General features: G+C 42.9%; 1 protein-coding gene across 2 annotated transcripts in view; it reads right to left on the reverse strand.

Moving 5' to 3' along the window:
* Nucleotides 1-18709, reverse strand: part of ogfod3 (2-oxoglutarate and iron dependent oxygenase domain containing 3) — a 73616-nt gene that overhangs the window by 49521 nt on the left and 5386 nt on the right. For both annotated transcript variants that reach the window (XM_080541463.1, XM_080541462.1), the window contains exons 4-6: nucleotides 15718-15760; nucleotides 1404-1468; nucleotides 581-637 (exon numbers count right to left, since the gene is read on the reverse strand). In XM_080541463.1, the coding sequence (XP_080397589.1) occupies nucleotides 581-637; nucleotides 1404-1468; nucleotides 15718-15760 (165 nt within the window). The remainder of the gene's footprint in view (nucleotides 1-580; nucleotides 638-1403; nucleotides 1469-15717; nucleotides 15761-18709) is intronic.

The following is an 18709-nucleotide window of genomic DNA, read 5'->3' on the forward strand; positions in this document are numbered from 1 at the left end:
TGCGATCCAGCATTCAGGACCAATATCGCAGCGATATGCGATATCAATATTGGATCGGGACATCCCTACATGAAACACACACACACACAGACAGACATACACAACAGATACCTCAGACACAACCAGACAACACATACCTCAGACACAACCAGACAACACATACCTCAGACACAACCAGACAACAGATACCTCAGACACAACCAGACAACACATACCTCAGACACAACCAGACAACACATACCTCAGACACAACCAGACAACACATACCTCAGACACAACCAGACAACACATACCTCAGACACAACCAGACAACACATACCTCAGACACAACCAGACAACACATACCTCAGACACAACCAGACAACAGATACCTCAGACACAACCAGACAACAGTCTCAGTGTCTGAGCCTAACAACAGTCTCAGTGTCTGAGCCTAACAACAGTCTCAGTGTCTGAGCCTAACAACAGTCTCAGTGTCTGAGCTGCACAGATCCTCATGTGGATAAACCCCCCCCCCCCGCATGATCACACAGGCGGATGAATCTCTAAGCAGCCCCCACCCACCCCTCCCCCTCCTCACCTGTAGAGCCGGAAGTCTTCCTCAGAGAACACGTCTGTGATCTGCTCCCCGAAGTACCTGAGTGTCAGGGAGGAGAGGACAGGCTCGTTAGTGACCAATTATCACAGATGATCATAACGCATCAGAATCATACGGAGCGTTGCACAATTGCCCGTGTGAGTGTGGGCATGCCAGCCGATCAGACACGGCACAATACAGATGGAGTCTGATTGCCAGACAGACAGACGGGGGGGAGGGGGGGGGGGGTTATTGGAATGCCAATGGAGCAAGTGACATCACCAATGTGACATCACCAATGTGACATCACCAACGCCTCAGTTAGATAACTAGAAAGGACATCGCCCAAGTGAGTGAGTGAGTGAGTGAGAGGGAGGGAGGGAGTGAGTGAGAGGGAGGGAGGGAGGGAGGGGGTGAGTGATAGGGAGGGAGGGAGGGGGTGAGTGAGTGAGAGGGAGGGAGGGGGTGAGTGAGTGAGAGGGAGGGAGGGAGGGGGTAAGTGAGTGAGAGGGAGGGAGGGGGTGAGGGAGGGAGTGAGTGAAAGGGAGGGAGTGAGGGGGTGAGTGAGTGAGAGGGAGGGAGGGGGTGACAATTCCGTTATTAGCAGCATCAACAAGTCTAATTGATCCACATGAGAGAATAATTCTGATGTGAACATAAGAATCAGAGAAACAGGAGGGGAGAAAGGGAAGCAAGAGAGACAGAGAGAGAGAGAGAGAGAGAGAGAGAGAGAGAGAGAGAGAGAAGAGAGAGAGAGAGAGAGAGAGAGAGAGAGAGAGAGAGAGAGAGAGAGAGAGAGAGAAAGAGAGAGAGAGAGAGTCACCACCTGTAGATGTTGACAAACTGCTTCCCCATCGACAGAGCTCCGGAGTGCAGGTCCAGGATGGAAGCCTGGAGAGGACAAAAGAGAGGAAGAGGATAAAAACATCAGAGACCACCGCCACAAATCAAATGTTTGAGTGCAGCTGAATCCTCTCTCTGTGAGGACGTGTGAAGAGGAGGAGAACCAGTGTCATTGGCTGAGCCTTGAAGCTGAAGACGTCTGCTGAGCTGGACTGGTGATCAGAAGGTCATGAGTTCAAGTCCCACCTGGGAACACTACCACTAGTGTGTCCTTGAGTAAGACCTGGGAACACCACCACTAGTGTGTCCTTGAGTAAGACCTGGGAACACCACCACTAGTGTGTCCTTGAGTAAGACCTGGGAACACCACCACTAGTGTGTCCGTGAGTAAGACCTGGGAACACCACCACTAGTGTGTCCTTTAGTAAGGCACTCAGCCCTCAGTTACTCCAGAGAGACTGTCCCTGTAATCCTTAACTGTAAGTCTCTTTGGATAAAAGCGTTTGCTAAATTGTGAAAAATGTACTCTGCTTTCACTCACAAGGGTGTAAATATATATATATAAATATAGGATACCATGTCACATTATTCCCTGTTGCTCACCCTTGTTACAACCTACCTCATCTGCCCGGCTCAGCGATATACACTCACTGAATACTTTATTAGGAACACTATACAAACACTATACGAATAATGTACGTATGGACTATACCACCATATGAATACTGTACGTATGGACTATACCACCATACGAATACTGTACGTATGGACTATACCACTATACGAATACTGTACGTATGGACTATACCACCATATGAATAATGTACGTATGGACTATACCACCATATGAATAATGTACGTATCGACTATACCACTATACGAATAATGTACGTATGGACTATACCACTATACGAATACTGTACGTATGGACTATACCACTATACGAATACTATAGGTATGGACTATACCACTATACGAATACTGTACGTATGGACTATACCACAATACAAATACTGTATGTATGGACTATACCACTATACGAATACTGTACGTATGGACTATACCACTATACGAATACTGTACGTATGGACTATACCACCATACGAATAATGTACGTATGGACTATACCACCATATGAATACTGTACGTATGGACTATACCACCATACGAATACTGTACGTATGGACTATACCACTATATGAATAATGTACGTATGGACTATACCACTATACGAATACTGTACGTATGGACTATACCACTATACGAATACTGTACGTATGGACTATACCACCATACGAATACTGTACGTATGGACTATACCACTATACGAATACTGTACGTATGGACTATACCACCATACGAATAATGTACGTATGGACTATACCACTATACGAATAATGTACGTATGGACTATACCACCATATGAATACTGTACGTATGGACTATACCACTATACGAATAATGTACGTATGGACTATACCACCATATGAATACTGTACGTATGGACTATACCACCATACGAATACTATAGGTATGGACTATACCACTATACGAATACTGTACGTATGGACTATACCACTATACAAATACTGTACGTATGGACTATACCACTATACAAATACTGTACGTATGGACTATACCACCATACGAATAATGTACGTATGGACTATACCACTATACGAATAATGTACGTATGGACTATACCACCATATGAATACTGTACGTATGGACTATACCACTATACGAATAATGTACGTATGGACTATACCACCATATGAATACTGTACGTATGGACTATACCACCATACGAATACTATAGGTATGGACTATACCACTATACGAATACTGTACGTATGGACTATACCACCATACGAATACTATAGGTATGGACTATACCACTATACGAATACTGTACGTATGGACTATACCACTATACAAATACTGTACGTATGGACTATACCACTATACAAATACTGTACGTATGGACTATACCACCATACGAATAATGTACGTATGGACTATACCACTATACGAATAATGTACGTATGGACTATACCACCATATGAATACTGTACGTATGGACTATACCACCATACGAATACTATAGGTATGGACTATACCACTATACGAATACTGTACGTATGGACTATACCACCATACGAATACTATAGGTATGGACTATACCACCATACGAATAATGTATGTATGGACTATACAAACACTATACGAATAATGTACGTATGGACTATACCACCATACGAATAATGTATGTATGGACTATACAAACACTATACGAATAATGTACGTATGGACTATACCACTATACGAATACTGTATGTATGGACTATACCACTATACGAATAATGTATGTATGGACTATACAAACACTATACGAATAATGTACGTATGGACTATACCACCATATGAATACTGTACGTATGGACTATACCACCATACGAATACTGTACGTATGGACTATACCACCATATGAATAATGTACGTATGGACTATACCACTATACGAATAATGTACGTATGGACTATACCACCATATGAATACTGTACGTATGGACTATACCACCATATGAATACTGTACGTATGGACTATACCACTATACGAATAATGTACGTATGGACTATACCACCATATGAATACTGTACGTATGGACTATACCACTATACGAATACTGTACGTATGGACTATACCACTATACGAATACTGTACGTATGGACTATACCACTATACGAATAATGTACGTATGGACTATACCACTATACGAATAATGTACGTATGGACTATACCACTATACGAATACTGTACGTATGGACTATACCACTATACGAATACTGTACGTATGGACTATACCACAATACAAATACTGTATGTATGGACTATACCACTATACGAATACTGTACGTATGGACTATACCACCATACGAATAATGTACGTATGGACTATACCACTATACGAATACTGTACGTATGGACTATACCACTATACGAATAATGTATGTATGGACTATACCACTATACGAATACTGTACGTATGGACTATACCACTATACAAATACTGTACGTATGGACTATACCACTATACGAATAATGTACGTATGGACTATACCACCATACGAATAATGTACGTATGGACTATACCACTATACGAATACTGTACGTATGGACTATACCACTATACGAATAATGTATGTATGGACTATACCACTATACGAATACTGTACGTATGGACTATACCACTATACAAATACTGTACGTATGGACTATACCACTATACGAATAATGTACGTATGGACTATACCACTATACGAATAATGTACGTATGGACTATACCACTATACGAATACTGTACGTATGGACTATACCACCATACGAATACTGTACGTATGGACTATACCACCATATGAATACTGTACGTATGGACTATACCACCATACGAATACTGTACGTATGGACTATACCACCATATGAATACTATAGGTATGGACTATACCACTATACGAATACTGTACGTATGGACTATACCACTATACGAATAATGTACGTATGGACTATACCACTATACGAATACTGTACGTATGGACTATACCACCATACGAATAATGTACGTATGGACTATACCACCATATGAATACTGTACGTATGGACTATACCACCATACGAATACTATAGGTATGGACTATACCACTATACGAATACTGTACGTATGGACTATACCACTATACGAATACTGTATGTATGGACTATACCACTATACAAATACTGTACGTATGGACTATACCACTATACGAATACTGTACGTATGGACTATACCACCATACGAATAATGTACGTATGGACTATACCACTATACGAATAATGTACGTATGGACTATACCACCATATGAATACTGTACGTATGGACTATACCACCATACGAATACTGTACGTATGGACTATACCACTATACGAATAATGTACGTATGGACTATACCACCATATGAATACTGTACGTATGGACTATACCACCATACGAATACTGTACGTATGGACTATACCACTATACGAATAATGTACGTATGGACTATACCACCATATGAATACTGTATGTATGGACTATACCACCATACGAATACTATAGGTATGGACTATACCACTATACGAATACTGTACGTATGGACTATACCACTATACGAATACTGTATGTATGGACTATACCACTATACGAATACTGTACGTATGGACTATACCACCATACGAATAATGTATGTATGGACTATACCACTATACGAATACTGTACATATGGACTATACCACCATACGAATAATGTATGTATGGACTATACCACTATACGAATACTGTACGTATGGACTATACCACTATACGAATACTGTACGTATGGACTATACCACTATACGAATACTGTACGTATGGACTATACCACCATACGAATAATGTACGTATGGACTATACCACCATACGAATACTGTACGTATGGACTATACCACTATACGAATACTGTACGTATCGACTATACCACTATACGAATACTGTACGTATGGACTATACCACTATACGAATAATGTACGTATGGACTATACCACTATACGAATACTGTACGTATGGACTATACCACCATACGAATAATGTATGTATGGACTATACCACTATACGAATACTGTACATATGGACTATACCACTATACGAATACTGTACGTATGGACTATACCACCATACGAATAATGTATGTATGGACTATACCACTATACGAATACTGTACGTATGGACTATACCACTATACGAATACTGTACGTATGGACTATACCACTATACGAATACTGTACGTATGGACTATACGACCATACGAATAATGTACGTATGGACTATACCACCATACGAATACTGTACGTATGGACTATACCACTATACGAATACTGTACGTATCGACTATACCACTATACGAATACTGTACGTATGGACTATACCACTATACGAATAATGTACGTATGGACTATACCACTATACGAATACTGTACGTATGGACTATACCACCATACGAATAATGTATGTATGGACTATACCACTATACGAATACTGTACGTATGGACTATACCACCATACGAATACTGTACATATGGACTATACCACCATACGAATACTATAGGTATGGACTATACCACTATACGAATACTGTACGTATGGACTATACCACTATACGAATACTGTACGTATGGACTATACCACTATACGAATACTGTAGGTATGGACTATACCACCATACGAATACTGTACGTATGGACTATACCACTATACGAATACTGTACGTATCGACTATACCACTATACGAATACAGTACGTATGGACTATACCACTATACGAATACTGTACGTATCGACTATACCACTATACGAATACTGTACGTATCGACTATGCCACTATACGAATCCCTTTGCTCTCAATACAGCCTTGTTTCTTCGTGGCGTTGATTCCACAAGATGTTGGAAACATTCCTTTGAGGTTCTGGTCCATGACGTCATGATCGCAGGTACATTTTTCAGGTCCACTTTTCAAGCTGTGAATCTCCCGTTCTACCACATCCCAAAGGTGTTCTATTGGATTCAGGTCCAGTGGCTGGGAAGGCCACTGAAGAACACTGAACTCATTGTCATTCAAGCACTTTGAGCTGCGACGTTTGCAGGAAAAGTGCTATACAAATAAAAGCTATTAAAAGGTTATTATTATTATTGTCATGTTCATGAAACCAGTTTGAGACAACTTTTGCTTTGTGGGGACATTGTGGCCACGAAGGGAAGCACAAGGTCAGCAACAATACTCACATAGGCTGTGGCATTCAAGAGATTATTGATTGCTATTAACGGGCCCAAAGTGTGCCAAGAAAACATTCCCCACACCATTACACCACCTGAATGAATGAGAAGCTGTTCCTAATAAAGTGTATTTCCAACCAAATGTTTGGATGCTGTACCATCCTGCCCTCTAGTGGCAGCTGAGGGAACATACAGGTGGAAGCTATTAAGCAGTAGCTAGTAGCTGGCTGGAGCCATGGATATCGTTTGGAAAAAGAAAGGCTCCTTGGGGGGTTAGGGTGGGGTGGGGGGGGGGGGGGGGGAATGAATAAAATAACATGGATTCTTACTAGAACAGGGCTGGACATGAAGCTTGTTTTCCATCAGACAAGTGAAATTATCTTTTACTTGTCTGAGAGCTCAAGTTACTTGTCCAAATATGACGACGTGTGTGTGTGCGTGTGTTTGAGTGTGTGTGTGTGTGTGTGTGTGTGTGTGTGTGTGTGTGTGTGTGTGTCTGGGTTTCCGTTAACCGGTACCGGTCTTTGTCCGGTTAAATCTGTTGAAGTCCGACATATGTAAACCTCTTCGGTCATAATGTCCGGTGAAAATAATTCCCTCTAAGCACAATTTGAATACAATTTGCAAAAATGTATTTGTCACATATTCTGATTCCTTCTACATTAAAAAGACGAATATATAGGCTATATTTTCATTATTATAATTTTTATTTTATTATTAATGTGTACGCGATGAACAAACAGCGGCAGAGTTGCCAGATGGGATTGACAATTTCCAGCCTAACTAGTCCGCTAAATAACCGCTAAACCCAGTAGCCCATTCGGCGGTAACCCGCCCCATCTGGCAACCCTGTCTCTCAACGGCGCGAGTAGTTTGTGGTTTGCGGAGAGTGAAGGTACCTTTCGGGAGTAGTTGTGAGGGAGAAATTCGTCAGTTAATTTAGTTTGATCTAGTCTAAATAAAACCACTGCAGTGACAGGAGTCAAGGTTATTGTTCTGCGTGTTTTGGATGTGCTAGAGCACAGTGAATGACCACCGAGGGCTGTGAGATGCGGCTAGTAAAGGACGCTAGCCATCTCAACCCCGTTCATTGTTTGAGCCTGCCGTGCCCGTTCCAGTCCTGAGTCGGGAGATTCAGAGTACAACATCCCCCTGGCTACCTCTTCTACTCCCCCTGGCTACCTCTTCTACTCCGGGAGTTTCCATTGAACTTTCCTCCTCTACATTCGTCCATCTCCACCTGCGCTACTATCGACAACCTGGGCTACTGGTACCATTAGATTAGGATTGATTAGATTAGGTTGACAATACCACACTACATTTGAGTTTATGGATATCAATGTTATATATTTGTGTATGTTTTATCTTTATGTATTAAATGTTATACTTGTTCCACATTTTAGACCTGTCTTCCCCCCACTCAGTTATTCAGTCGGTGTCCATCATTTTAGTTCAATTTAGTCTATCTATAGTGTTAGAGTTTAATTTGTGCCACTAAGTTGAAATAGTCCACGGGTGTGTATCCCCCCGATACATCCTCCTCAATTCTCATACTCCCGAGTCCGAGTAAGTATGATTTGACAGGCAGCTAAACTTAATGCCTTCCCAATCAGCGAGATGTGGTTATAGAAATGACTTTGTTTTATTGATAAAAAAGGTAAAACTGGAAAGAGAATATAGAAAACTTACATTACTGTCGTGAAACTATTTAACACACTTCAGTTAACGTAATGTGGAGTCCGTTCATTGATCGATCGATGCAGTCCGTTCAAATAGCCATCAAAAGCTAAACTAGGCATACTTAAAATTACCAATTACATCCTCAAATCCCATTAATGCAATTGAAATAAACATCTTAAAGTAGCTTACAGTCGTAATTCCAAGTAGCAAAGGTGACTAGGCTGCCCAGTGTGGCACGCGTGCAGCCCTGGACATATGCCATGTAGCGCATGCGAATCATGAAAGCCTATATTATTATATAGTTCGTATCTAATCGTATCGGATGAGAAATAGACATTAAATGGCATATATAGGCTACACAACAGCTAATCATCGCGACAAACACCTATATTATATTTTAATATGATGACCGGAATTTCTCCCGTTTGTCCGACACATTGAAATCATCACGCGTCGACCGCGTCGACACGTTGACCGGCACCAATTTTTTCTAACGGAAACCCTGGTGTGTGTGTGTGTGTGTGCATGTGTGTGTCTGTCTGTCTACTAACACACTACAAGTAATACATTACATTCCGATTCCAACAATTACCTACGTGCACGCCAGAGAACGTTCGATTTCAAAGTTTAAAGTTGAAGTGGTCATGCCACTTAATTACTGTGTGCTCTGCCAACATTCATGTTTCGATTCAAAGGCATGATTTGCCATATTCTCTAGGCATGATTGTTTTAATTTGGAGTTATTCAATGAAGTTGAATTGAAATTATTATCAATATTCACAATTAATTAGTTGTGTTCTTAGTTGTTGATAATCCAATGACAACTTTCCAGATGTAGTGTGTCAATTTACCCACTGATGGAGCAAAACTGTCCGCTGATGGAGCAAATTCGTGGCGGGCCGCCACAAATTAATTTTCTCCGCCACTAATTGATTCATTGATTCTCGCGCAACGAGAAAGGCAGCGAGGTATTATGAAAAAAACTAAACAGATTGAAGCTAGATTTAGGCCGCTTTCAGACCTACATTTCGTTCCGATTTAGGAAGCAGTAAGTTACAATGTTACAGACTTAGGTAATCGCCCCCACACGCGCGAAGCGACGCGCTTGCAAAACAGTTTTGTGATTGGTCCAAATTTCACGGAACATTTGGATTTCAGGAAATCCATCTCCTCTCTCTCTCTTCGCCTGTCCCTTTAATCCCGTATCCTAATCGAAAATGCAACATCATCAGTGACGACTGTGGGTTATTGCATATACTACTGTTCTCTGGTTCATGTTCTTATACCAGTGCTCAGTATAAGAGTATTTTAAATGAATATTCGTAATGTAGTCCGGTTCCATGTGTACTCTTGTGTACTTCATATTCGATGAGCTGATTATCTCTCGTGTACTTCATATTGATGATCTTTCTGTGTGTGCTGGGCGTATCTGTCAGTCACATGTATATTATACGTTAACCTATGTACTGTATGCGCGTTCCGCATGTTCTGCATGTTCTGCTGCTGCTGGAGGATATCTTGGTATTTGATCACCTTCTATATAAAATGACCTGCGTGATTTTTTTTTCTTTTTAATGTGGCCACCCTCTAGTTTTTGGTGAAATTACGTCTTTGTTTTGAGCGCCAGTGCGCGTTTCATGCGCGTGCACGCGAATAATAAACACCCCGCCACTAATATAAAAAATCCTGGAGGAAACACTGATAATTAGGGATGCACCGAAATGAAAATTCTTGGCCGAGGCCGAAGCCGAATTTAAGGAAACACTTGGCCGAATACCGAATACCGAATGTGTATCGGCAGTTTTTAATTTTATCATTGCATAAACTAAATACATTTAGCTTTTTATTCATGCTTCTCAAAGAAAGAAATTGAGATTGAAAAAAAAGAACTTTTATATATAACTTATTATAACTAATTATCGTGGGATTTAATCTCTACTGCTTTCCAGGGTTCAAGTTAATGATATTCATGATTTGTCTCTACATAGGCTTCAGAAAGTATTCAGACCCCTTCACTTTTTTCACATTTTTGAATAGATTTGCCATCAATCCACACACAGTACCCCATAATCTAAGTAAAAACGTTTTTTAATGTTTGCAAATGTTAGGGATGCTCCGATCTGGATTTTTGGGGCCGATACCGATCACCGATTTGTTTCCTCAAGATCAACCGATACCGATACCGATACCGATTTTTAAAAAAATACATAACTGACTGGATAGCCTAAATATTTTTTGCTTTTTAGACAAAAGTTTTGATCCATTAGGCACCAAGCAAACGCAGACCCATTTTTATGGCATAGTAAAGGTCTGGCCTATCACCCAGTTAGGGCCTGAAGCCCAAGTCAGTCGATATGGCTGTATAAAAGACATCATAAACGTGGCCTTCATGGTTTACATACTGTTACGTCCTCCTATGTTTTCTGTTCAGTTATCTGTCTTCCCCAGAAAAAAAAGAAAAAAAAAAAGATCGGTTTTTGCGATCGGCCATTTTTGCCGATCACCGATCGAGTCATTTGGAGTGAAATCGGCCGATTTAAATCGGTGGCCGATAAATCGGAGCATCCCTAGCAAATGTATTAAAATGTAAATACAGAAATACCTCATGTACATAAAGTCGTACATGGCCTAAGTCGTATCAACACCATCCTTCCAGACAGGCTAGTGACCAAACTACTAGACCTGGGTCTATCACACTCTATATGTGCGTGGATCAAGGACTTCCTGACCGACCGCCCCCAGAGGGTGCGGGTGGGCCCCCACACCTCCACAGCCCTCAGCCTCAGCACTGGGTCCCCCCAGGGCTGCGTGCTAAGCCCCATCCTCTACAACCTCTACACCCACGACTTCACCCCCGTCCACCCCAGCAACTACATCGTAAAGTTTGCAGACGACACCACCGTGGTGGGATGTATCTCGGGGGGGGACGAGGCGGCGTACAGGGATGAGGTAGAGCAACTGAGCAAGCTGTGCAAGGTTAACAACCTGCTGCTAAACCAGTCAAAGACCCAGGAATTCATCGTAGACTTCAGGAGGAAAAAGTCCGAGATCCAGCCCCTGCTCATCGACGGAGAGAGCGTGGAGAGAGTCTCAACCCTCCGATTCCTGGGACACAACATGCGGGATGACCTGGCCTGGAAGGACAACACAAAAGGCACCATCAAGAGGGCACAACAGCGGCTATACACCCTGAGATGCCTCAGGAAAGAACACAACAAGCAGGAGATACTGGTGGCCTTCTACCACGGCGCAGTGGAGAGCATCCTCACCTACGGCATCTCCAACTGGTTCCACAGCTGCACAACAGCGGAGAGAAACGCGCTACAGAGAGTCGTGAGAACAGCACAGAAGATCACCGGCGCCCCCCTCCCCTCTCTGGAGGAGCTGTACAACACACGCTGTCTCAGGAGGGCCTCCAAGATCTCCAGGGACCCGACCCACCCTGGGCACGTACACTTTGTCAAGCTGCCCTCGAACAGGAGGTACAGGACCCCGGCCGCTAAGACAAACAGACTGAAGGACTGCTTCTACCACAGGGCCGTCAAGGCCCTGAACACAGAAAAGGCCTAAGTTCTGGGCCCAGGACAGTCCGGACGGATTGTATGGCAGCTAGTGCTGAGGCACAAACATGTACATTTTCAAGCCTGCAAACTGTGACACTTTAAAATAAGCGTGAAAAAATACTTTTGTGCAATATGACAACCCTAGTTGACTATCTGTGCAGTATAGTTCAGTGGATTGTGTACATAGCCTTTATTGATGTAAACCAGCTCCTTACCTTCTTGTGATTTTATGCTTTTATGCTTTTTCTAAAAAAATAAATAAAAATCCCTTTCCTAACACCAGGGGAGCCACCCCTCCTAAATTTCGTTGTTTGGTATCTGTACTGTAGCAATGACAAATAAAGTCCATTCCATTCCATAAGTATTCAGACCCTTTGTCACTCTTAAAATTAGGTCAAATGCTAAATGTCTTCAACAAGTCATTCAACAAGTTGAATTGAGTCCACCTGAGTGTAAGGATAATAGTTCATGTTATTTCAGAATGAATATATTTTGTTTTTATAGTCTCTGGTTTGCATAGAAACCACCGCATGATACAGCTGCATGTCATAAACTCGTGTAGAACAGCTGGGAGTCTGAATATGTTTTCAACAAGGCAACAACTCTGCTTCTCACTCCAATTTTAAATTGAGCTACGACTGCTAAGCTAACTAGCTAGATGAGTGAAAGGTTGCGTTCGTAAAGTCGCTCTGAGAGCGCTGGAGCGCACACTGGGCCCGACGTCATAGAGAAACCGAGTCATTTGATTGGACGAGAGGCATTCCACGAGTGCTGATCGGATTTCCTGAGTGAATTTACGAACGCAGCCAGTTTTGAAAGCGCGTCGCCTCGCGCCGCGCGCCTGTTGAGAGTTATATTTAATTGTATTGCGTCATCAAAACATATGGGCCAAGTGACTTCCTGCTCGCGGGGTCACATGACGTCGCTGAACACTACCTACACTACGCTCGTGAAGTCGCGCTGGAACTCTGACCAGCACTCGTGGAACGCCTCTCGTCCAATCAAAGCACTCGGTCCCTTTATGACGTCGAGCCCAGTGTGCGCTTCGGCGCTCTCTGAGCGAATCGACGAACCACTACCTACACTACGCTCGTGAAGTCGCGCTGGAACTCTGACATGCACTCGTGGAACGCCTCTCGTCCAATCAAAGCACTCGGTCCCTTTATGACGTCGAGCCCAGTGTGCGCTTCGGCGCTCTCTGAGCGAATCGACGAACCACTACCTACACTACGCTCGTGAAGTCGCGCTGGAACTCTGACCAGCACTCGTGGAACGCCTCTCGTCCAATCAAAGCACTCGGTCCCTTTATGACGTCGAGCCCAGTGTGCGCTTCGGCGCTCTCTGAGCGAATCGACGAACGCAGCAAATGCCGTATGATATTCGTGGTATTGAAAGACCTTGCGTGCGTCCCTCCGCGAGGTATTTCTTTTGAGCAGACATTACAAACGGCATATTTGTTGTCTCTTTCCGACACTGTGTAATATTTCCAGTCTGGCGACGCCATTTTGTAAACTGATCGGTCGTGTTTGATCGGCCGTTTTGAGAACTCCGATCAAAACCGATCAAGGCCATATCGGCCGATACCGATCGGCGCCGATCAGATCGGAGCATCACTAATGGTCTTTATTGTCATTGCTATAGTACAGGTACCAAACAACGAAATTTGGGAGGGGTGGCTCCCCTGGTGCTAGGAAAGAAAAAAAAAACTAAAAAAACAAGAAGGGAAAGGAGCTGGTTTACATAAATAAAGGCTATGTACACTATCCACTATACTATACTGTACAGATAAAACGACTAGGGTTGTCATATTGCACATTATTGCACATTCATTTAAAGTGTCGCAGTTTGCAGGCTTGAAATTTACACATTTGTGCCTCAGCACTACACCTGATTTTTTTCAATCCAGCAGCTGCCATCAATCCGTCCAGACTGTCCAGGGCCCAGAACCTAGTTCTTTGCTGTGTTCAGGGCCTGGATGGCCCTGGGGTAGAAGCTGAGATTCAGTCTGTTTGTCCTTGCGGCCATGGTCCTGTACCGCCTTTTCGAGGGCAGCCGGGCAAAGTGTTCGTACCCAGGGTGGGTTGGGTCTCTGGAGATCTTGGAGGCCTTCCTGAGGCAGCATGTGTTGTACAGCTCTTCCAGAGAGGGGAGGGGGGCGCCGGTGATCTTCTGGGCTGTTCTCACGACTCTCTGTAGCGCATTTCTCTCTGCGGTTGTGCAGCTGGAGAACCAGTTGCAGATGCAGTAGGTGAGGATGCTCTCCACTGCGCCGCGGTAGAAGGCCACCAGTATCTCCTGCTTGTTGTGTTCCTTCCTGAGGACTCTCAGGAAGTAGAGCCGCTGTTGTGCCTTCTTGATGGTGGCTGCTGTGTTGTTCTTCCAGGACAGGTCATCCTGTATGTGCACCCCCAGGAATCGGAGGGTTGAGACTCTCTCCACGCTCTCTCCGTCGATGAGCAGGGGCTGGACCTCAGATTTTTTCCTCCTGAAGTCCACGATGATTTCCTGGGTCTTTGACTGGTTCAGCAGCAGGTTGTTAATCTTGCACAGCTTGCTCAGCTGCTCTACCTCATCCCTGTACGCCGCCTCGTCCCCCCCCGAGATGCAGCCCACCACGGTGGTGTCGTCTGCAAACTTTACGATGGAGTTGCTGGGGTGGACGGGGGTGAAGTCGTAGGTGTAGAGGTTGTAGAGGATGGGGCTTAGCACGCAGCCCTGGGGGGACCCAGTGCTGAGTCTGAGGGCTGTGGAGGTGTGGGAGCCCACCCGCACCCTCTGGGGGCGGTCGGACAGGAAGTCCTTGATCCATGCACATATAGAGTGTGATAGTCCCAGGTCTAGTAGTTTGGTCACTAGCATGTCTGGAAGGATGGTGTTGAAGGCAGAGCTGAAGTCCACAAAGAGCAGTCTCGCGTAGCTGTTTCCCCTCTCCAGGTGGGATAGAGTGGCGTGGAGAGTCGTCGCGATGGCGTCCTCTGTGGACCTGTGGGCTCTGTAGGCGAACTGGTATGGATCCAGGTTGGGCGGGAGGCGTGTGACTATGTGGGCCCGGACTAGTTTCTCGAAGCACTTCATGATGATTGCTCGGCTTTAATGGCTTAACCACAATAAAAAAAAAATGTTGACACTCTCTAGTTTTTGGTGAAATTACGTCTTTGTTTGTGAAAAGTGAAAAGTCCTGGAGGAAACACTCTTTGTGATGTGGAATTATTTATTTGAAGAAAGGATACTTACTCCTCCCTCTGACCCCGCTAGTGCAAGACCCCTCTCAGCCAACCTGGGAGAGAGAGAGACATTAACTAGAGAGAGAGAGAGACATTAACTAGAGAGAGAGAGAGAGAGAGAGAGACATTAACTAGAGAGAGAGAGAGACATTAACTAGAGAGAGAGAGAGACATTAACTAGAGAGAGAGAGAGACATTAACTAGAGAGAGAGAGAGAGACATTACCGTAACTAGAGAGAGAGAGAGACATTAAATAGAGAGAGAGAGAGAGACATTAACTAGAGAGAGAGAGAGAGACATTAACTAGAGAGAGAGAGAGAGACATTAACTAGAGAGAGAGAGATACATTAACTAGAGAGAGAGAGACATTAACTAGAGAGAGAGAGAGACATTAACTAGAGAGAGAGAGATACATTAACTAGAGAGAGAGAGAGAGAGACATTAACTAGAGAGAGAGACAGAGACATTAACTAGAGAGAGAGAGAGAGAGAGAGACATTAACTAGAGAGAGAGACATTAACTAGAGAGAGAGAGACATTAACTAGAGAGAGAGAGAGACATTAACTAGAGAGAGAGAGACATTAACTAGAGAGAGACATTAACTAGAGAGAGAGAGAGAAATTAACTAGAGAGAGAGAGAGAGACATTAACTAGAGAGAGAGAGACATTAACTAGAGAGAGAGACATTAACTAGAGAGAGAGAGAGACATTAACTAGAGAGAGAGAGACATTAACTAGAGAGAGAGAGAGACATTAACTAGAGAGAGAGAGAGAGAGAGAGACATTAACTAGAGAGAGAGACATTAACTAGAGAGAGAGACATTAACTAGAGAGAGAGAGAGACATTAACTAGAGAGAGAGAGAGAGATTAACTAGAGAGAGAGACATTAACTAGAGAGAGAGAGAGAGACATTAACTAGAGAGAGAGAGACATTAACTAGAGAGAGAGAGACATTAACTAGAGAGAGAGAGAGACATTAACTAGAGAGAGAGAGACATTAACTAGAGAGAGAGAGACATTAACTAGAGAGAGAGAGACATTAACTAGAGAGAGAGACATTAACTAGAGAGAGAGAGAGACATTAACTAGAGAGAGAGACATTAACTAGAGAGAGAGAGACATTAACTAGAGAGAGAGAGACATTAACTAGAGAGAGAGAGAGACATTAACTAGAGAGAGAGAGACATTAACTAGAGAGAGAGAGAGAGACATTAACTAGAGAGAGAGAGAGAGAGAGACATTAACTAGAGAGACATTAACTAGAGAGAGAGACATTAACTAGAGAGAGAGACATTAACTAGAGAGAGAGACATTAACTAGAGAGAGAGAGAGAGAGACATTAACTAGAGAGAGAGAGACATTAACTAGAGAGAGAGAGAGAGAGACATTAACTAGAGAGAGAGAGAGACATTAACTAGAGAGAGAGACATTAACTAGAGAGAGAGAGAGAGACATTAACTAGAGAGAGAGAGAGATTAACTAGAGAGAGGGAGACATTAACTAGAGAGAGAGACATTAACTAGAGAGAGAGAGAGAGACATTAACTAGAGAGAGAGAGAGACATTAACTAGAGAGAGAGACATTAACTAGAGAGAGAGAGAGACATTAACTAGAGAGAGAGAGACATTAACTAGAGAGAGAGAGACATTAACTAGAGAGAGAGAGACATTAACTAGAGAGAGAGAGAGAGAGAGAGAGAGAGAGACATTAACTAGAGAGAGAGGGAGACATTAACTAGAGAGAGGGAGAGAAATTAACTAGAGAGAGAGACATTAACTAGAGAGAGAGACATTAACTAGAGAGAGAGAGCGACATTAACTAGAGAGAGAGAAGGAGACATTAACTAGAGAGAGAGAGAAATTAACTAGAGAGAGAGAGACATTAACTAGAGAGAGAGAGGTTAACTAGAGAGAGAGAGAGGTTAACTAGAGAGAGAGAGAGGTTAACTAGAGAGAGAGAGAGGTTAACTAGAGATAGAGAGAGAGGTTAACTAGAGAGAGAGAGGTTAACTAGAGATAGAGAGAGACATTAACTAGAGAGGGAGAGAGAGAGAGAGGTTAACTACAGAGAGAGAGAGGGAGAGAGGTTAACTAGAGAGAGAGAGATGTTAACTAGAGAGAGAGAGAGAGATAAACTAGAGAGAGAGAGGTTAACTAGAGAGAGAGAGGGGTTAACTAGAGAGAGAGAGATTAACTAGAGAGAGAGAGAGAGGTTAACTAGAGAGAGAGAGAGGTTAACTAGAGAGAGAGAGATTAACTAGAGAGAGAGAGAGAGAGAGAGAGAGAGAGAGAGAGAGAGAGAGAGAGAGAGAGAGAGAGAGAGAGAGAGAGAGAGAGAGAGAGGTCAACTAACCTCTGGATAAAAAACCCAAGAGCTACCATCACTGCAGTATACTCACTAAACACAATCTTTTGAGTTGGGACAACCTTATAAAATTATAGGTCTGGCCCCACCTTCACTTAGTGAGTTTATCAAACAAAATAGTAAAAGTAGCAGGCACACTAGATCTGTCTGGAGAGGTGATTGTGTTATTCCATATAGGACAAGCTCCTTTAGCCAGTCCGCATTTTCAGTGAAAGCGGCACACTTCTGGAATGCTTTGCCATTCCATATACACAATAGTACAACGTACAACACGTTCAAGCACAATCTTAAAGACTGGCTTATTGCTAATCAGTTGTGTGAGCACTAATTACAATGTTATTCTCAATGTTCCATGTAAATCCTGGTACTGTTTACTAACTGGTTTATTCATGTGTAATGTCCCTGGTCAATAAATAAGAAAATAAATAAAATTTAAATTAAATAAATAAATAAACTAGAGAGAGGTTAACTAGAGAGAAAGAGAGTTATATATAACTGGAAAGAGTGAAAGCTGAACAAGCAGAAAGTGAGAGAGAGAGAGAGAGAGAGAGAGAGAGAGAGAGAGAGAGAGAGAGAGAGAGAGAGAGAGAGAGAGAGAGAGAGAGAGAGAGAGACAGACAGAAACAGAGAGCAAAGA

The sequence above is a fragment of the Nansenia antarctica genome (genome assembly GCF_963989245.1).
Source record: "Nansenia antarctica genome assembly, chromosome: 11".
In the NCBI taxonomy this organism is placed as follows: Eukaryota; Metazoa; Chordata; class Actinopteri; order Argentiniformes; family Microstomatidae; genus Nansenia; species Nansenia antarctica.